The sequence below is a fragment of the Nycticebus coucang genome, chromosome 18 (genome assembly GCF_027406575.1).
Source record: "Nycticebus coucang isolate mNycCou1 chromosome 18, mNycCou1.pri, whole genome shotgun sequence".
NCBI classification, from domain to species: Eukaryota; Metazoa; Chordata; class Mammalia; order Primates; family Lorisidae; genus Nycticebus; species Nycticebus coucang.
In genome coordinates this window covers 51,094,737-51,115,210 of record NC_069797.1, presented here as the reverse complement: position 1 = coordinate 51,115,210, position 20,474 = coordinate 51,094,737, and the positions used below count along the sequence as shown (strand labels likewise).

General features: G+C 44.8%; 2 protein-coding genes across 9 annotated transcripts in view; one reads left to right on the top strand and one right to left on the bottom strand.

Annotated features, from left to right (window-relative positions):
* The window catches only part of ABCC3 (ATP binding cassette subfamily C member 3), a 65,740-nt gene extending 61,916 nt beyond the window's left edge, over positions 1-3,824 (top strand). For 6 of the 7 annotated variants that reach the window (XM_053568719.1, XM_053568722.1, XM_053568721.1 and 3 more), the window contains 2 exons: positions 591-785; positions 3,219-3,824. In XM_053568719.1, the coding sequence (XP_053424694.1) occupies positions 591-785; positions 3,219-3,327 (304 nt within the window). In that variant the 3' untranslated portion in view covers positions 3,328-3,824. Of the gene's footprint in view, positions 1-590; positions 786-3,218 lie in introns of those variants that run through there. The other variant, XM_053568723.1, reaches the window with a different exon arrangement.
* Positions 3,825-5,316: 1,492 nt separating this feature from the next.
* ANKRD40 (ankyrin repeat domain 40) lies at positions 5,317-19,246 on the bottom strand. Of its 2 annotated transcripts, none has more exons than XM_053569882.1 (5): positions 18,857-19,246; positions 12,040-12,188; positions 11,474-11,959; positions 8,712-8,893; positions 5,317-7,689 (listed from the first exon to the last, which is right to left on the bottom strand). In XM_053569882.1, exons 1-5 carry the CDS (start codon positions 18,988-18,990, stop codon positions 7,543-7,545), a joined length of 1,098 nt encoding a protein of 365 aa, XP_053425857.1. In that variant the 5' UTR covers positions 18,991-19,246; the 3' UTR covers positions 5,317-7,542. The 2 variants fall into 2 exon arrangements, with proteins under 2 accessions (XP_053425857.1, XP_053425858.1); XM_053569883.1 differs by having other exon boundaries at positions 11,474-11,953.
* Positions 19,247-20,474: the final 1,228 nt, after the last annotated feature.

The following is a 20,474-nucleotide window of genomic DNA, read 5'->3' as shown; positions in this document are numbered from 1 at the left end:
CTCATCCCCTAAACCAGTGGTTCTCAACCTTCCTAATGCCACAGCCCTTTAATACAGTTCCTGTGGGTCACGACCTACAGATTGAGAACCACTGCCCTAAACAGAGCCCTGGCCTGTATTTCCCTGGGTGTAGGAGACGACTGTCTGAATTGTGTAATATTAGACACAGCAAGATGGCATAGTGTGGCTTATGTGCAAATATCCAAGAAAAGAAATGCAAGCATATTCTTACTAAAATGTAAATGACTGATAGAATGAAGCAGAGAAACATCACAGCACCGGATGAGAGAAATGTAGATGGGAAGGAAAGCACAGAAAGAGAAGGCTGAGGATGCTACAACAGACTAGAGATTACACAATATTTTTTAGCACAAGTTCTGTCCCCAAGGCCCCTCATTATCCCGTGGTGTCCAGACTTCTACTCTGGTATAGGAGGTTGGGCTATGGCAGAAATAGGAGAGGTTAGACAGAAAGCCAGTTCTGGGCCACTGAGAAGGAGTAGAGACAGAAACAGGTCTGGGAGCTAGGTCTGGAGGCAGGCTGGAGAGGTACCCAGCTGGAAATGTCTGCCTTCTTCCCCCCATTCCCAGCGTAGGCCAGAGGCAGCTTGTGTGCTTGGCTCGAGCCCTGCTTCGCAAGAGCTGCATCCTGGTTTTAGATGAGGCCACAGCCGCCATTGATCTGGAGACAGATAACTTAATCCAAGCTACCATCCGTACCCAGTTTGATACCTGCACTGTCCTGACCATCGCACACCGGCTTAACACTATCATGGACTATACCAGGTAGGACATGGAGACCCAAGCAACGGGGGACCTGGTGGGGCCTGGGGCATCAGGAAGGGGCCAGGAAGATTAGGGTTACGAGCACGGGGGGCAGACCAGAGTATGATAATCTGAGTGCAGGGGTGAGGCACACAGTGACATTTTCTAAGACACATAGGGAAGGGACATGGGAGTACCCCCCCCCCCGGCATTATGAATTGTGTATAGTTCACTTCCATCCTGCCTTCTGTGCATGGTGTGAGGTGGGGGAACCAGAGCCTCATGCCAGTGCCATCACTTCCTCGCTGGAGACACAGTGCTTGCACTATCCCTGTCTTCATTTGCACATCATTACCATCCTATGAGATGGGATAATTATACCAGGGTACAGGCGAGGACACAGCTCAGGGAAGGTGATGCCTGGGCCCCTGCCTTGGTGGCTGGACCCAACAGCACTTGAGTGGCTGATACCTTGTGCCTCACTGTGTCTGAGCCAGAGGACTAAATCCCAGGTTGTTGTGTGCCCTAAGGCAATTTATAAAGCCTTTCAAAAGGAAATGATAATGTCTCTCAGGATTGTTGTGAAGTGTCAATGGCAGGTTCAAACCCCGCCCCGGCTGAACTGCAACCAAAAAAAAAAAAAAAGAAGTGTCAATGAAATGTATTCTCCCCAGCCCCAGCAGTCCCCTCCTGTAATTCTCCCTAGCACTAGGCTCTCAGAGGAATAGGGTAGGATCCTTGCCCTGAGGATCTTGTGGCTTCCTTAGAAAGGCAGGCCATCGGCCAAAGAACAAATCAGACCAACTCCCTCTGGGGGTCACTTGTCAAGGTGTGGCGCTGGAGGTCAAAGGGGCTGAGTGACTCAGATGCCTGACAGTCTTGGCTCCTTAGACTTGGGAGTGGGGGTGGGAACACGAGAGGAAGGAGGCAGGAGGCTCAGACAGGCCTCTGCTGATGGAGTACAGTGGGAATATACCAACAGGCCTCAACAATGGTACAGTAGGGACATGGCAGGGTGCCACAGGCAGGACATTGGGTCAGACCTTGTCTTTCTCCCCATATGGCCAGCAGGATCTCAGGGGCTGGACTGAGAATACCTGATGCTGCCCTTTGTTCCAACTACAACCCATCCCTACCTCCCACCCCCAACAGGACCCCACTGGGAGGAGAACGGAGGGTGAACCCTGGGTCCAGAGGCGAGTCTGAGACAATCTCTCCCCAGGCCTAACCAAAAATCATTCATTCACCTGCAGCCCTAGGGTGGGAGCCTCAGGTCAACTTTAAGTATTAGGAATTCATTCATTCTAGTGGGACAGGCAGGAATGAATCAAATAATCAGGCTATAGAACCTGTAATTAGACCCTGTAGGAAAGGAAGTAGGGGTGTATGTGTATAGCCCAAGGAAGCCTATCTCACAGGGCAGCCAGGGCACTTGCTCTCCTAAGAAGGAAAGCACCAGCAGGCCTGATGATGATTAAGAGTTGGGGGGGTGGAGGTGAGAGAAGCTAAACATTTCAGGCAAAGGATGCAACACGTGCCCTGAGGCAGGAGGGCACATGAGGCTGGAGTGCAGAGGAGGGAGGCAGTACACCCAAGGTGAGGGAAGAGATCAAGCCCCACTATGCCACACTTTGAGGATCCAGGGAAAGCACCCGGACCTTACCCTAACGGCAATGAGAAACTACTGAAGACTTTGATTTGTGGGGAGGCAGGCACCTGAGCTACAATTTGGGCAGTAGCCAGGCAGTGATATTCACAGAAACACTCCTTTCTAGGACTCATGTCTGGGAGCCCAGTAGGTGGGGGGGGGGGGTCAGAGCTTATCCTCCCCCTCCCGTGGTAGGGGAGCATTTCTCTGGGCTTGGGAGAGCCCTTGACCCTTCACCTAGTGGAGCCAGGCTGTTGGCCTTGCATCAGGTGCATCTTATGTGTGGTTGGTGGGAGAGTCTAACCCCCAGGCCCTGGTCCGTGTAGGGGTAGGGGGATGTATCCTCCCAGCAGCAGCTGCCAGATTTGCAGCCCAAGTCCCAGATTCCACTGTCAAGCTCACTGTAACTGGTATCCTGCTGGGTGCCTTTGTGAGCCCGCACAAAGCAGATGGATTGTGCACAAGGCCCAGCACACAGGCCCATGGCTCCCTGTGCATAGCCTGCTGAAGTCCTGTGACCCCAGAGAAGGGAAGGGCTCATTAGGGAAGGTTTTCAGAACTCTGACTAGCAGAGATGAATAGGACCTCATGTTTGATCCTAGAAACCGCTTCACTTGCCAGAACTAAGAGAATGGCTAAAATAACCAGCCTTACAAGCATGTACGTGTGGTATAGTGGCAGTGTCAGGTGGGCTGCCTAAAGTGGGTGGGTCAGCACAGCACCACAGGCCTGAGCAGTGCCCAGAAGGGCAGGGTTGGACTATGTGGCTAGGTCTGGGCTGACCACTTCTTTTATTTTTTGGCTAGGGTCCTCGTCCTGGACAAAGGGGCAGTAGCTGAATTTGATTCACCAACCAACCTCATTGCAGCTAGAGGCATTTTCTACGGGATGGCCAAAGATGCTGGACTTGCCTAAAATGCATTCCTGAGATTTCCTCCTGGCCTTTCCTGGTTTTCATCAGGAAGGGAAATGATACCAAATGTGTCCATGGAATGGACTGATGGCAAAAAGGGGGCATTTGTTAGATTTTGCCCCTGTAAACTGCCTCACAGAGAAACCTTACCTCAAATGGTTGAGAGAAGGAAATACGCCCCCAGAGGTGGATGATATGCCTGAGGACACAGCTGGTTTGAGGCAGACCCTAGACTAGTCCCTTGTCAACTCACTCCCAGTCTAGTGGTATTTCCACATTACACTTTTTTCAATCATTTCATGAAATGACCTTCCTTCCTAGGATTTTTTTCATACTTTCTCAAGTTTTTTTGTTTTTGAAATAAAAAGCTTTTTCCTCCTGGAATAGTCTGCTGGGTTAGGCCATCCCTAGGAACAGAGTCCTGTATTCTGGGGTGCTGCCTGAATCCATTAAAAATGGAACACTAATGAAATAAAAACTATGTGCACAACAGTATGTACACCTTATTGTGGACTTTTTCTGCCTGTTCACAAGGCTGGGAGATTAGGACCTTGTAGAAGGATGGGAAGGGGGAAGAGGTGGAAGACGACAACGTAGCTGCGGTTATCTGAACTTCAGACCTAAGAGCCTTTGGCTGAAAATACTGTCTTGATGGCCAAAATTCAGCGGGTAATTTACAGTAGTTACTGCCCTGTTGTTCAGATACTCTGAAAAGGTGAGAAATCTGACCCAAGGCCTCTGGGGAAAGCTGCAGTGAACACCTCATGTCATCCCTCATCCCTTTAAGCCTCTTTCTCTAAGGCCTGAGAAGTGTGTTGCTTTTATTTCTTAGCTCCTTTAAAAGTCTGTTCCAGACAGTTCCCATAGCCAGTGAGGCCTCCAACTCATTCATTTTCCTCAGTTTCTAGCTGAAGTTGAATGTGTGGGCAGAGAAGCCCAGGAGCTACCCCTGCCTTGACAGTCCCACACTGGCCAACAGGGTATGAAAGGCTGAATGGTTTGCTTTCTTGAGCAGGCCAACAGAGAGTGGTTTTCTGGAGGTCTGGGTCTACCTGACACCGGCCTTGTGTTTGGAATGGATGTCTTCTCTTTGTTACTTTACTAAGAGTTCTGGTCTCCTTGGTCTCACTCCTCCTCCCTATACCTTTACTCCTGGTTATGATGTGAGTGGTCGTAGGTGATTGTTATTTTTTCCCCCACCCTAAATGATTTGCAGTAGATATGGAGATGGCTCCCTTGATCCAGTTTTTCTATATGCCCTGGGTCAGCCTGTGCTGCAGGGCCATTTGTTAAAGGTTAATCACATTTTTTTTTTTTTTGGCAGGCTGTTTCTGCCCAGGATGTTTATGAGTATATGGAAGATGACTTTTTTTCTATCCTTGTGATAAAGCAAGTAAGAAAGCACAAATGCCCAAATTATTCTGCCTCTCCTTGGTGCTAAGAAAAGGTCTCTGCTATGCTCTCTGATTTATTAGGCCAATTTGGCATGACGTCTGCTTTGTGAGGCCCTAGCTGGCCTGAACCAACAGAAAAGCAGATTCATTCAGCATCGTTCTCAGTTGAAGATCTGAAGGTATAAGGCTGTATTTCCTCTCTTGTCGTGGGAGTTTGCTTCTGAGCTCATTGAGGCCTGACAGGAGCTGACAGCCCAAAGGAGAGGCTCAGTTGTATAAACAGGATAATGAAAAAATGTGGTTAATAGGGGATGACCTCCATCTAGCTGGCTCAACTACTCCAGAGAAATGAAGCCGACTGCTGTGAACCCGGAGGAAAGACACCGCACAAAATATCTGTCTCCTGGTGCCACTGACAGGGCATGAGCGCCACCACCGCAGCAGCAGCAGCAGCGGGATGGAGGAGGCGCAGGTGGCGAGCAGCCCTTCTATTCTTTCTCTATAGCATCTGGTCTCTGGGATTGTCCAACGATTTCAACCCCCTGTGATTAGACGTATAGTGCTATTTATGAAGCCAAAATTAAGGAATATTGGCTTGTTAACATTTAATTTTAATAATACTTATTAATGTTTGAACAGTCAGCAATGCACAAAGAAAAATTCTTTAGTGAATGTTTACACACAGTGTGAACACATGCTTTAAATATGCAGTGGAGGAGGAGGGGTGAATTCACAGTTAACAAAGCTAAAAAAAAAAATCCTTGTTATAAATTACACAAAGCATATAAAAATATTTCTCTGAATGCATAGATTAAGACTTTTAACTCACCTACCAGCAACTGTGCAGTCTTATCCCTCTGCCATATGCAGGAGTCTGTTGATCACAGAGAATTTTATAAAGAAGAAGAGAGACCAGCATAGGGCAGAGGCTCATCAGATCCATCTCTCACAGGAGACACCAAGACCCTTGCTCACCTCTGTTTCTAAGCCCGGGAAATGTCCTGGAGCTCTTCCTCTGTAGGCCCCCTCTCAGCCAGGGGCCTGAGCAATCTCTTATCTGGGTGACTTGAAGAGTTAACTCTGGTAATTTGGACATGAATTCATATTGAGTTTACTTCCTCCAGGATAGAATCAGACTTAATTGTAACTTTTTTCAAAGCAAAGGAAAAAAAGTTTACGACATCTAGTTAAACTAGCTTCTGATTGGTTGAAACACAAAGGAGGTTTCTTCTTTAAAGCACTTGAGAGAAAGGGTAATAACCTTCACTCTATTGTGCAAACACTGTACAAGGGTAAGCAAGTCACCAGCAATAATTGGTGAAATACAAGTTAAGTCACTAAACAGAGTGACTCCAAGAAGTTAGCCTTGAAAATCATCTCAACCTCATTTCAGCCTTTAAGCAGTAGCAGGAGGCCATTATCTTAGCACAACATTCTCTTCCATTGACATCTGCACATTCTCACTCAATTGTAGTGTTCTAACAAAATTAAGTTAACACAGTTAGGAAGTTAAGTTTCTTTGGAAACTATAGGCACTATGGGGAAAAAGCTTCTTAAGACAGCAGGAATGCTCTTCAACAGCTGGCTTCAAACCCTTGCTCTCCTGTTTGTCTAAATGTGCTGGTTCTTATTTCTAAAGTTAAGGTGTTTGTTCCAAGAAGACAGTGGCTTTTATTTTAACATTAATGACAATGAAGGAAAAGAAAAGAATCCCTAAATGCAGTCTTCAAAAAATTCTTAGGCCATGCTTAAGAGTGCAGTCAAATGTTTTGTTCTTTGTTTTTGTTGGTAGACTCACAACTGATTTTGTAAGTGAATTGGTGGTGGTAGTGGGGGGGGGATCCCTTAAGATCAAACAATTTGTTTACAAAAGCAACAGATTTCAGAGTTGTGTAAAAATCCTAATAATTTCAAAATAACCTTTATCTTTGATACAAAAATAAAGATGCTAACTTCTTTAGCTCAGATTCCCACAATAACCTTTAAAATAGCAACAGATTCAGCCTTAAAAATTGCTTTTCATTTCTAGTGGAAAAATGAAAGTGGAGAACGTGGAACAGCAATGTTTGTGCTCTTCTCATACGATGCAATAAAACACATATATGACAGGAATTGCTTCAGAGTAAAAAAAGGGGTTGCTCTTTTAGAAGGCATCAGAGAGCCCTCTAGTGACCATGAGGGGAATTAATGCAGAGTTGACTGTTTAGTCTGAAGTGCCTACAAAGGAAAAGTGGGGGAGGGGAAGCTCTTTTGGTTAACAGCATATTTACAATTAGGTAACTGTATTCTTAAATACTTTTAACCTGAGTAACATTTATAAATACGTTATATGAAACGTCACAGTCACAAGCCACACTAAAATTCATTTGTCCAGTACCTGTACGTTCCCCAGTCTTCCTCTCTAGTCACTTCTGGACTTCAGGAGAGTCATGAGCATGCAACAGAAAAAGCACATCCTGGCCCTTCAGGTGCACTGTCAACAGGAGTGGCTAGAAATAGGCTCCGCTCTCTCTCAGATTCTGCTTAGACAACTCTCTTACATTCTGCACATAAAACACACTGGATATAGAACCTTCGGCTTCTGCCTCTCCAGACCACTTCTCAGCTGTTCAAAGCTTCACGCAATAGGTTTATTGTGCACCAAGAGGCTTGGAAGAGTGGCACCGCTGCTCGGGGGTCAGGGGCTTCCTACCTTGGCAGAACAATGTTAGTGTACACTACACAGTGGCACCAGGGGCCCTCATGGGCATCCAAGGCATTTAGATCAATGGCTTGTCCTTGGCCCAGAGGTGACATAAACTGTCATAAAAAGTCCCTGCTGCATTAGTAAGTCAGTTTTGAAGCTCTCCTGTTATAGCAAGGCCTTTCAGTCAATGTGGATGCAGCATTTCTAAACAGAAAATTATTTTCACTTATCATCAGAACCAACTCCAGCTCTTGGAAATCTTGGAGTCGAGCAACATCCTTGTCCTAAAACAGAAATAGGTTAAACAGGTTAAGAGGAGTCACTTGTCACTATATGTTTTGTATCCTATATTGATACCATATCTTGGCTCATTTCAAAACATAGGAGGAGAAAAAAAGTCCCTGTGGCAAGCTAAGTCAATGAGACTGCAATTAAGTCCCCAGGGTATGAGTTGGGTTGGAATGGTGAAAACCCTTAAAGCAGTGGTTCTCAATCTTCCTAATGCCATGGCCCTTTAATACAGTTTCTGTGGGTTGCAACCACTGCCTTAAAGGCAGCTCGGCAGCTGCTACAGGATGAGCACACACCTTAAAGGCAGAGGCAGTGTACGGATCACTTCTCCTGGGTACCCTGAGATGCCAAAAGCCTGATGTTCAAGAATACAGAGATGGGCTCAGCACCTGTAGCTCAGTGACTAGAGCACCAGCCACATACACCAGAGCTGGGGGGTTCGAATCCAGCCCGAGCCAACTACAACCAAAAAATAGCCGGGTGTGGTGGGGGCACCTGTAGTCCCAGCTACTTGGGAGGCTGAGGTAAGAGAATCACTTAAGCCCAAGACTTTGAGGTTGTTGTGAACTATGACGCCATGACACTCTATCAAGGGCGACATAGTGAGACTCTGTCTCAAAAAAAAAAAAGCAGATGCTGAAAGGACCACATTTGTATCTATGTGGGTTAGCCCTGTATTTTAAATTAGTTCTTAACTTGTAAAATATAAGGCACATCTAATATTGCACTAAGTTAATCCTTACAGATTACTATAGAAACAACCAAAAATAGGTATATATGAATGGTAATTCAGAAAAAGCTCTCCAGTATCCTACAACTTTCAAAACTGCTGGTTTTGTAGTCTCTGAAGACTCAGTAGAGGGAAAGAAAGCTTAATGATTACATTTGGAAAACTACTCTGCTCCTTTTCTATTCTCTGTTTATTTCTCCAACTATGACTCATAGAACCAAGGAGGAACCTAGGTATTTTCCAAATGCAAAAAGCAGCCACTTATGCTTACCAGACTTTTCTTACCTTTCTTAACAAAGTATTGGGTAACTTTCTGATCTTCTCCACTTGATCTGGATTAACACCCAGCTCACAACAACTCACTCTGAGCAATTCTTGGTAGGTGAGCTCCTGTCGGTCCAGTTCAATTTCAATGAAATCATTTTCACGAAGAGATGGGTTCTGAATTCTCACCTTGAGTACCAGCTCTAGGAAAAAAGGAGAAAGGTTAATGAATGGTTCTAGCACAGTACAACCCACATGATTTAAGACCTTTTCTAGAAGATAGGTTACACTTAATCGTGCCTTGTCCAAAGCTCTGTCACCTAATGAGAAAACGAAGCACGGTCAACATGGTTTGCCCAATTCTGGCTCTGCTGAGACAGCTGCCTGCATTGTCTTCCCTACATCTAAGACTGTTTCACAGAGTAAAATGGGGGCAGGGCAGCCGTCTCAGCTGTGTAGAAGCATTATTTGCTTCTGCCAGTGGAGCTAAAGAGGCAAAGACTTAGGGTGGCGCCTGTGGCTCAAGGGGTAGAGTGCCGGTCCCATATGCCGGAGGTGGCGGGTTCAAACCCAGCCCCGGCCAAAAACCAAAAAAAAAAAAAAAAAAAAAAAAAAAAATTTAAGAGGCAAAGACTTAAGAATGAGATTGGGTATCAAACTACATGAGCAGGGGAAGGGAAAGGGCTAGAAAGAAGGCATGGCCAAGATATGGTACATGAGTTACTCTAAAAGGTTTAATTATGGACCTAAAGGTATTTGTGAAATAAGAAACTCCTTTAAAAAAGACAGTAAAAGAGCCAAAAGACAAGGCAGTAAGGAAATCTAAAGTATAGCTATGATTTGAATACAGTACACCTTAATAAGGAAGGGGTTTCGGCTTATTATTCATGCATCTAGGATCTAAGAGGTCTGCCTATATATTCTGAGCCTGGCTGCCAGATGGCCCAAGCCAAGCACTCACGTACATTTGGCAGTTCTGTTTTACTCCTTATATATTAATCCCTCATAGTTCCCCTAGGCCACTGTTATCAGCACCTATAATAATCAATCCTCAAAAACAGGAAGTGAGGGAGTTACTTATAGGGAAAAAGAAAGGTTAGACTATACTAGTCTAGACTAGACTAGACCCTGTAGAATTCAATTAGAATTGGAAGTATCAGGAGGAACTTGTAGTTTTTAATATTCTTAAAAAAATACAAATAAATATATGGAAATACATATATACACATGTGTATATGTGAACATATGAATGTGTATGTTTATCTGCTTGCTTGCTTTTTTCTTTCTTATCTGGCTTTGTTCTCTGAACAGGCCTAAAAGAAATGACACCCTATAGCGATGAGGACATCTAGTGCCCACATAATAAGTACCATCCTCCACCAAAAAGAACTTGGGATCCTTAGAGAAATGGCTGATTCCAGGGTTAAGGCAGGGAAAGTCACACTGAACCTGGGGCATCTTGCAGCACCAGGAAGTAAGAAAGTACTCTGAGAATGATGGGGACATGTCTAAGGGACACAAAAACTAGCTTGAAATTTTCCCGCTGGTCAAATCTGGAATAATTAGAATATTTTAAAAAATGATAGTAATGGATTACAACTCATTGAATAAAATAAGAAACTATGCGTTCATGCTGGTATAAATGAGCGAAAAGGGAAAGCCCTTCTTTACAGTGAAATACCAACTAATAAAGAATGAAAGAAGGGTGGCGCCTGTGGCTCAAGGAGTAGGGCGCGGGTCCCAAATGCTGGAGGTGGCGGGTTCAAACCCAGCCCCGGCCAAAAAAAAAAAAAAAAAAGAATGAAAGAAAATCATATCCTACAGAAACAGCTGGACTGGACTCTTCAAAAATATCCAGATAGGCTCAGTGCCAGTAGCACAGTGGTTATTGCGCCAGCCACATGCACCAAGGCTGGCAGGCTCGAACCCAGCCTGGGGCCAGCTGAACAACAATGACAATTGCAACAAAAAATGGCCAGGCATTGTGGTGGGTGCCTGTAGTTCCAGCTACTTGGGAGGCTGAGGCAAGAAAATCACTTAAGCCCAAGAATTTGAGGTTGCTGTGAGCTGTGATGCCATGGCACTCTACTGAGGGTGACATAGTAAAACTCTTGTCTCAAAAAAAAAAAAAAAAATCAAGATAAAAATTGATGAAGAAAGAGTAAAGTGGACTGGGTGCAGTGGCTCATGCCTGTAATCCCAGCACTCTGGGAGTCTGAGGTGGGTGGATTGCCTGACCTCACAGGTTTGAGACCAGCCTGAGCAAGAGTAAGATCCGGTCTCTAAAAATAGCTGGGCGTTGTGGCAGACACCTGTAGTCCCAGCTACTTGGGAGGCTAAGACAAGAGAATCACTTGAGCCCAAGAGGCTGCTGTGAACTATGATGCCCTGGCACTCTACCAAGGATGACAAAGTGAGACTCTGTCTCAAAAAAAAAAAAAAAGAGAGAGTAAAGAAATGTTCCATATTAAAAGAGACAATAAGATAACTAAATGTAATGTGTGATCTTGGGCAGGGGGCAGGGGTGGGCAGAGTAAAGATAGCTACAAGAAGCAAAATTTAAGTCTAATGGATTATAGAATAGTTTTCTTTTTTTGCAGTTTCTGGCTGGGGCTGGGTTTGAACCTGCCACCTCCAGCATATGGGGCCGGTGCCCTACTCCTTTGAGCCACAGGCGCTGCCCGCAGCAAGTTTTTAATTATACCCAAAATATGTAAAGAAATCCCACCCTCTGGACACTGACCCCCGCCTATTGCAGAAGCTGTTTGCTGATGAGGGGTTACCTTGCATATTAAATGGGAATGCTCCTGTGAAGAAAAATGGCTGGAATGCTGGCGCCGGTCCTGTATACGTCCCATTTTGAGGCTCCAGAGACACTGGTGGCTTGGACGGGACAGAAGAGAACAGGGAACGACTCTGACTCACTGGTGGCTGACAAACAGGGCCCGGTTTTGTGCTTTCTGGTGTTCTGAGTATGGCAGAGGGGGCAGATACATCACCATTCTGAACCAGTGCCAAAGAGGTGTGGTCCCGGGGAAAGGTCCCTAGTAGGGGAGGCTCCCCAGTGGGGAGCAACGAAGGAGAGCCATCTGTAGGTGGTGATGCGGGAGGTGTGGAGGGGCCCCCATTCTGCAGCTGGGTTGAATCCTCTGCTGTGGGGGTGTAGATAAAAGGGAAGGCTGGGTTGGCCAAATAGTTGGGAATAAAGGGCAGTTCTGACTCCTTCTTCAGCTGGGGGAGGGTATCATCATCATCATCATCTTCTTCCACTTAAAAAGAAGAAAACAGAACATTTACATAACCCTTTAAAAATTACCAAACCAAAAGTTTGCCCAAAACACAGACTTACCTCCCATAATCTTCTTGATTTCTCTTCTTGATGTTAACTGGACGGGCATTTCTCCTTTGGTGGTAAGAATATCTTTGTCAGCTCCTGATTTCAACAGGTAAGAGACCACCTGACCATGGTTGCGTTTACATGCCCAATGTAAACAAGTCCTAGTCCAAAGAAAAGAAAATAAAGTATTTAAAAGGCCAGGTTCAGTGGCTCATGCCTATAATCCTAGCACTTAAGGAGGCTGAGATGGGAGGATCCCTTGAGGTCAGGAGTTTCAGACCAGCCTGAGCAACAGCAAGACCCTGTCTCTAAAAAATGGAAAAAAAAAAATTAACCAGACATCATGGCCAATGCTTGTAGTTCTACCTACTTAGGAGGTGAGTCAGGAAGATCACTTAAACCCAGGAGTTGACATTTGGTGAGCTAGGCTGATTCCATGGCACTCTAGCCTGGGCAACAGAGTAAGACTGTCTCAGAAAAAAAAAAAAAAAAAAAGAATTATTTTTAAAAAGAAGGGGTAGGCCAGGTGTAGTGGCTCACGCCTGTAATCCTAGCACTCTGAGAGACTGAGGTGGGTGGACTGCCTAAGCTCACAGGTTTGAGACCAGCCTGGGCCAGAGTGAGACCCCAGAGTGGGGAAAGGTGTGGGTCCACAAGTAAACAGGCATTGTGGCTGGCACCTGTAGTCCAGCTACTTGGGAGGTTGAGGCAAGAGGATCACTTGAGCCCAAGAGTTTGAGGTTGCTGTGAGCTATGACTCCATAACACTCTACCAAGGCCGAGAAAGTGAGACTCTATCTCAAAAAAAAAAGAGAAAGAACGATTTGATATTTCAAATCCTAAACATTAGTAAATAATAAGCCTGTTAGAGGGTGACGCCTAGGGCTCAGTGGGCAAAGCACTGGCCACATATACCGAGGGTGGTGGGTTTGAACCCAGCCCTGGCCAAACTGCAACAACAAAAAAATAGCCGGGTATTGTCGCGGGCACCTGTAGTCCCAGCTACTCGGGAGGCTGAGGCAAAAGAATTGCCTAAGCCCAGGAGTTGGAGGCTGCTGTGAGCTGTGTGATGCCAAAGCACTCTACCATGGGCGATAAAGTGAAACTCTTATCTCTACAAAAAATAATAATAATAAAATAAGCCTGTTAGAACTCAGCCAGAACAAGGAAACCAGGCTGGTAACCTCAACCTTTCACGAAGTGGATAATCAAAATATTTAACATGCTTAAAGTTTATTTTTAAAGTTCATTTCCGGTCACTGGGAAAAGCTAATTTATCCTAGGAGCTTTCATTTCAATGGCTTCCAGAAGGGAGACTGGCTAGGTAGATAACTCTAGTGATACTGCAGAGTGTTACTCCATCAGTATCACTCAATATGTTAATCTCTTTAAAATAGTGTTACTCCATCAGTATCACTCATCGGATATGTTAATCTCTTTAAAATATATTTTTATATTGCCACATTCCTTTTCAGGGACTATGGAAACTTCATATATATCAAATGCAACTTGAAGATTAAATATTATCAGTCTAATAACCATCTCCTATCTGCAGCTTGCTCTGCCACTTTAAATGGTTAATACTACAGTATTTATTCCTGTTTGAATCTCAGTTGATCACTCTTTTCCTCTTTTCTGTCCTTTACACAAATACAAGGGATTTCCAAATTTTTCCATTTTTAAAAAAGTTGGTTTTTCTAATTCTCTCCAGAAAGTTATAAACACATCCTCATCTGCATAAATATAAGGCACTGCATACATACTTTAATTTCTATTTTAATTTCTACTTAAAAATCATATATTAACAACCAAAAAAAAGAAAAAAAGATAGTATTTTATTAGACAGAAAGGAATACAGAAGGAGTAAGAAAGCACCAGCGCTTCTGGCAAAGGGGAGAACCCAAGTTGGAAGTCTCTCTTGGATCCTTTGTCTAGGGAACAACCAAAATTTTTTGAGAAAAGACTCTTCTAACATATCAGATTCATTTAAGGAAAAGTAATCATTTCGGTTCGGCGCCTATAGCTTAGTGGTTAGGGTGCCGGCCACATGCAATGGGGCCAGTGGGTTCAAACCCGGCCAGGGCCAGCTAAACAACAATGACAATAATAAGAAAAAAATATCTAGGCGTTGTGGTAGGCCCCTGTAGTCCCAGCTACTTGGGAGGCTGAGGCAAGAGAATTGTTTAAGCCCAAGAGTTTGAGGTTGCTGTGAGCTGTGACGCCACAGCACTCTACCGAGAGTGACATAGTAAGATTCTGTCTCAAAAAAAAAAAAAAAAAAAAGAATGAGATTATCCAGGTGTCTTTAAGGTATACACTCTGGCAAAATGACTGCCAATTTGGAAAAAATAAGGAAGGCCTCCTGATCTAGACTTCTAAACTATAAACTCTGTTAAGGAAAAACTATAAGCTCTGTGAAGATAAGGAAACGAGCTGGCACAGTGGTTCACGGGAGCCTGTAATCCTGGCATTCTAGAAAGCTGAGGTGGGAGGATCACTTGAGGTCAGAAGTTAAGACCAGCTTGAGCATGAGTGAAACCTTGTTTCTAAAAAAAATAAAAAATTAGCAGAAACAAAAAGTAAAAAAATTAGCCAGGTATGGTGATGAGCATCTGTAGTCCCAGCTACTTGGAGGCTGAGGCAGGAGGATTACTTGAGTCCTGGAGTTTGAGGTTACTGTGACCTATGATAATGCCACTGTACTTTAGCCTGGACAACAAAGTAAGACTCTAAGAAAGATAAGGAAATGTATTGTTGGTACATATAGGTGCTTAATTAATATTTGCTAAACAAGTGGACTAAGCATAAGGTAGACATTGCTTAGAGTGGTAGGATCCAATATATCATTAATTCTAAGCAAACTGTAGCCTCAAGTGTATTTGTGTGTGATTATCTGTAGCACAGGCTTGAAACGTGAATGATTATGATAAGTAAGCCCTCGAAAATGAATGGAGCATGATGAGAAAAACATGCTTCCTTTTAGAAGTAAAATGCTCACTTGCTACTAGTAGTAAATCACTTGATCAAGACAAGGTTGAGAGTGAGGGAGGCAATTTACTGTCAGTGGGTCTGAGAGACTCTGAGACAAACCAACTAGCTAAAACATCACCATGTAAAGTGGGGTTAAGTCAACATAGCATGCCCCCGTGCCCTTAGTGATCATCATTTATAGTCCAGAGTGTGTGGCTCTGGGCAGCCCTAACTCAGAGCCATTGCAGCCATGCAATATTTTCAGCTTCTTCATAAGCCATTATACTTGAAACCAAGAGGTATGTATGACACTTGAATTACAATTGACGTGGGAACTCTTATCTTTGAACTTCAACTCTAAGCTTTACGTTTGTAGTCAGAATATCCTATTAGTGCTGGGAACTATTTCAGACCAGAGGCACTGGATATCATTCATCAACTAGGCACCATTCATCAGTGCTGAAACTATGGTTCCTGAGCAACAAAAAATTGAAATCAGTCACTATGCTGTTTCTCTATGCTAGAGAGAAAGTTTTCTGAGGGTAACCCAGCATTGCTTCACAATAAGAAAATAAAAACAATAGTCAGGCCTGGTATGGTGGCTCATGCCTGTAATCCCAGCACTCTGGGAGGCCAAGGTAGGTGGATTGCTTGAGCTCACGAGTTTGAGACCTGGAACCTGAGACTTGAGCTAAGAGGAAGACCCTGTCTTTACTAAAAATAGAAAAACAGAGGCAAGAGTATCACTTGAGCCCAAGAGTTGGAGGTTGCTGTGAGCTATGCCATAGTACTCCACTCAGGGCAACAGTTTGAGACTCTGCCTCAAAAAAAAAAAAAAAGTCAACACAGATACTTTACAAGTGTTAGACACAGTTCTAAAGGTTTTACATATATTAACTCATTTAATCTTCAAAACAACCCATGAGGGCCAGGCATGGTGGCTCACACCTATAATCTCAACACTATCCAGGAGTTTGAGACTAGCCTGGGCAATATAAAAGGACTCTGTGTCTACAATTAAAAAAACATACAAACCCATGAGGTAAATACTATTGTCATGATTCCCCCCGTTTTACGTCTGTGCCTCTGTTCTACAATGCAAGTTCAACAAAAGTTAGCTATTTATATTATGCTTCATCTTAAATACTCACATTAGTCTTCTGCAGTATGTGGAAATAAAGCAAATAAATTAGCAAAGGATATAGTATGCTAGATGATGGGTATAAGGGACTAGGCAATACCAGAGGTTAAGGGGGGCACTGTGCAATTTTAGAGGAAAGGCCTCACTAAGGAGACATCAAAACTAAGATCTGAAAGAGGGGGGCAAGCAAACCATGTGGTTTCTGGGGGGAAAGCATGTGAGACAGTGGGAAGATGAAACACAAGGGTCTTGAATCAGCAAAGTACCTCGTACTCCAGGAAAATCATGAAGGCCAGGGGAAAGAACGGAGCAAAAGGATAAATCCTGAGACATAAGGCACAGAGGTAAGGAGAGAAGATGCAAAGACAGGGGTAGAAACGTAAGCTTTTAATCAAAGTGAGTTGGGAGATATGAGGGTTTTAAGCACAGTGAATATAAGGCTACCCTCAAAAAACATACTTTCTAACATAGAAAAGCAGAATGGTGACTGACTGACTTATGCTTTAAGTCAAGATCCCTCTGGCTATTGTGTTGAGAAAAGAGTGTAGGGTATAAATACAGTCTATGCTTACGCAAGGAGTTAGGAGGCTACTGCAATAATCCAAGTGAGAGAAGTGATGGTGGCTTTGTGACAGCTGTAGTGGTAGGGCTGGCAAGAAGTAATCAGATTCTAGTGATTATGTCGCAAGATGGAGCTAGCAGAATTGGCTGATTGAGGTGCCTATTAGAAATCTTCCCTAATTAAATCTGTAAGAAGTCTCTTCAGGTTATTTCAGATTCACTCTACATTTACTAAACACCTATTATGTGACAGGCATTGTGTTTAGGAGGGTAGGGTCTAGAGTCAGATGCCAGGTTTGCATTCTAGTTCCACTAGTTACTGTAAATTCTCTGATCTAGGGAAAGAGCACTAGGCAAATTGTAGAAATTATTTAGTCTTTCTGAGCCTTAGTTTCTTCATTTATAAATGGAGAGAATAACAATAGCTGTATCTCAGCCAGGTGCAGTGGCTTATGCCTGTAATCCTAGCTCTCTGGCAGCCCGAGGTAAGAGAATTGCCTGAGCAATTTCTCAGTCACCATCTGCTTTTTGCCTGAGGTTCAAGACCAGCCTGAGCCATAATGAGACCTTGTCTCTGAAAATAGCCAGGTGTTGTGGCAGGTGCCTGTAGTCTCAGCTACTCGGGGAGGCTGAAGCAAGGGGATCGCTTGAGCCCAAGAGTTTGAGGGTGCTGTGAGCTGTGATGTCCCAGCACTCTACCGAGAGATACAAAGTGAGACCCCATATCAAACAAACAAACAAAAAAAAAAACACAAAAAACAATACCTGTATCTCCAAGTAGTTGTGAATGAGCTAACACATGTAAAGTGCTTAGAATCGCACCTGTGCTACAGAGCAAGTTCAATGAATATGAGCTATTTATATTATGCTTCATCTCATTAATGCTCACAACACTCTTCTGGAATAAGTGGAAAGTAAAGGAACTCGGGTGAGGTTACATAGCTAGGCAGGAACAGACAAGAACCTGCAGGAAAGACCAAGCCCATTCTTCTACACAACACTGCCTCCTAGTGTCAAAACAGTAATTCACAACTTTGAACCACGGAGCAATGCTCAGGAAAGGTACATACATAACAGCAAGTTGGCACTTTCAAACAAAACAAAACAAAGAGGTGGTCTCCATTGTTTCTTGGCTTTCTGGACAGCTATCCAGGCTATTTTCTTTAGGGAAAGGATGTAGATAGATTTTTGAGGTAGTAAATAAATCTTGGTTCTAAAAAAAAAAAAAGAAATATTGGTTCTGGTCCTACCATATAACCGTGTGGCCTAGGGCAAGTCATTCTTTGACATTGAACTTAACTCCGTGGTCACTTTAGGTTCCAAAATGTAGGATTCCACTTAAAAAAAAAAAATTGCCAACTCACTTTACGCTAGCAAAATCGGCTGACTAAGCATTACCTGGATCAAATCGAAGTTAAAATTTTAAATGCAAAAAGGGCAGAATGATACAGCACATTTAGTAACTTAAAACTAAAAATTTGACTACAACCAATATCTTAAAATGAGACTGCTTGTTTAATTGAGAAGGATACTGTCTGCAGGCAGACGTCTAAAATCTTGGAAGAGATTCTACCTTTAAAAACAAAGCAAATACGGGATAAACAAATGAGTCTCCCCTCAGCAGGCAACCGTAGGCAGCAGCAGCAAATCACTGTTGAAGTGAAACAACAGAGCAACAGAATAGTGATGCAAATGTTTGGTTTTGTTTACTGGTCTTGGCTAAAGAAATCGTGCTAGTTAATAAGATTCCTATTTGCTCAGTTGCTTTTGCTTTTAGTTTTGCACGAAGCGTTCCTCAGAAGGATCTACAGCAAAACAATTACTCAAAAGGGCCCTGTGTTCCAGCGCAAAGTCGCTGAGAATCACAGCCTCCAACACTGTTCCGGCCAAGTTAGCCCGGGAGGGCGGGGGACCGCGGGGACGCCAGGGTCCCAGTGGGCGCTGCCCGGGGTGGACCACGTGGGCCGGAATTTGGGCAGGCTGCGCTCCAGACGGCACTAGGCGGGAGGGAGGAGGGGGGCTGGGCAGGCCTAAAGAGTGCACAACCTCCAAGGCGCTAGGGGACAGGCCTCGCCTTAACCCTGCGTCCAGGGCCAGCGCTGGGCCCAGGTCGCGGCCGGCTGCCCTGACCCTAGGCCTCCCCGGTTCCCCACTTACCAGCCGTTGACCTCATTTTGGGAGTTCACATCCACCCCGCTCTCCACCAGTTTCTGCACCTCCCGAATGTCCCCCAATGCCGCGGCCTCCCGCAGCCTCTCCTGCTGCGCCTTCTGCTCTAGGAGGGTGCTCATCTTCCCCTCGGTCCCAGGCCCCCGCCCGGGCCTGCCTGCCCGCCCCGCCCGGGGCCTGTCAGCGCCTCCGCCGTCGCCGTGACCCGCTCCCGGCCATGTGGAGGGAGCACAGCGTTCGCCCGCCCTGCTCGCGCCGCCGCCCGCGCCCGTCCCGGGACTTCTGCTCCCTCCCGCGAGCCGCCCGCGGTTCCCCAGCTACTCCCGGCCCACAGGGCCAAGCCTCCTCCCAGGCCGCGCCTCCCGAAGGCCGGCTCCGGGGGACCCTATTCAGTGTGACAACTCTGACCCAGATATTTTCCGTTCCGACCCACGGCCCGGGCGCCGGGGCTGGCTGTTTATGTAACTATTGCACATTATTATCTGCCATGATTCATTGACTATTTTTAAACCTCCCTACCCCGCAGTTTCCAGGGAGGTGGACAGACACATGAAAAGAGAAAAAAGCATATTTGAGAGCCAGAAAAACCTTATCCTCTGGTGCAGGCTGTTTTCCAGGCATCAAAAATAATTGGTAGGTTCTTTTCTATTGAGATTTGTGTTTTGTTTTTTTCCCCCAGCTTGGTTAGCTCATTTTCCTTATCTGAGCCAATTTTTGCCCAGCAGGATGGGAGAATGCGCTGAAAACAATCCTACTATAATTTGTCCATTATTGTGGAGATAGATTACACTGTTATTCTTTTTGAGAGTGCTTGGGACAATTGAGTTAGAATATTTATTTCAATTGCTGTTGTTTTACATCTCATTTTAGACAGATTTCCTCTAACTTGATTTTCAGGAAAAATATTAATACTGTGCTTACTGTTTATAAACTATAATTACTGCCTATACATCATAATTACTCTTCATGTAAGCCTTGCAAGGAAATTAAGGAAGGCAGGAAGAACACCAAAGTGGAGATACCCTGCTACTGATCTCAGGTGCATGGGGAAGAGCTATGGTGTGCACATAAACATCATTTTGCCTAATGTCTTGCCGAATCTATCTAATGACACTCAGAGCCTTTGTGGTACTGGTTTTTTTTTTTGTAGAGACAGAGTCTCACTGTACCGCCCTCGGGAGAGTGCTGTGGCGTCACAGCTCACAGCAACCTCTAACTCTTGGGCTTACGCGATTCTCTTGCCTCAGCCTCCCGAGCAGCTGGGACTACAGGCGCCCGCCACAACGCTCGGCTATTTTTTTTTTTGCAGTTTTGGCCAGGGCTGGGTTTGAACCCGCCACTCTCGGCATATGGGGCCGGCGCCCTACTCACTGAACCACAGGCGCCGCCTGCCTTTGTGGTACTGTTAATGCCCAGTAGTAAGAAAGGAAAATACTGTTTTGCTAAGCCCAGGTGCCTGGAAGAGATCCTCCCATGTGGCACACGATGGAACTTTGCAGATGGGGTCAGAAGGATTAAGGAAATAGCCCTGGGGAGGAAGAGAGGAAGGTCTGAACAAAGAGAGGAGATGAAATAGGAAGGGATAAATTTAGGCATGGAGTTTTCA

Coding starts and splice junctions, on each gene's coding strand:
- ANKRD40 (XM_053569882.1), bottom strand. CDS start 18,990: ATGAGCACCCTCCTAGAGCAGAAGGCGCAGCAGGAGAGGCTGCGGGAG. Junction 12,189..18,856: donor CAAAATGAGGTCAACGGCTG/GTAAGTGGGGAA, acceptor TCTTTGGACTAG/GACTTGTTTACATTGGGCAT. Junction 11,960..12,039: donor AATCAAGAAGATTATGGGAG/GTAAGTCTGTGT, acceptor CTTCTTTTTAAG/TGGAAGAAGATGATGATGAT.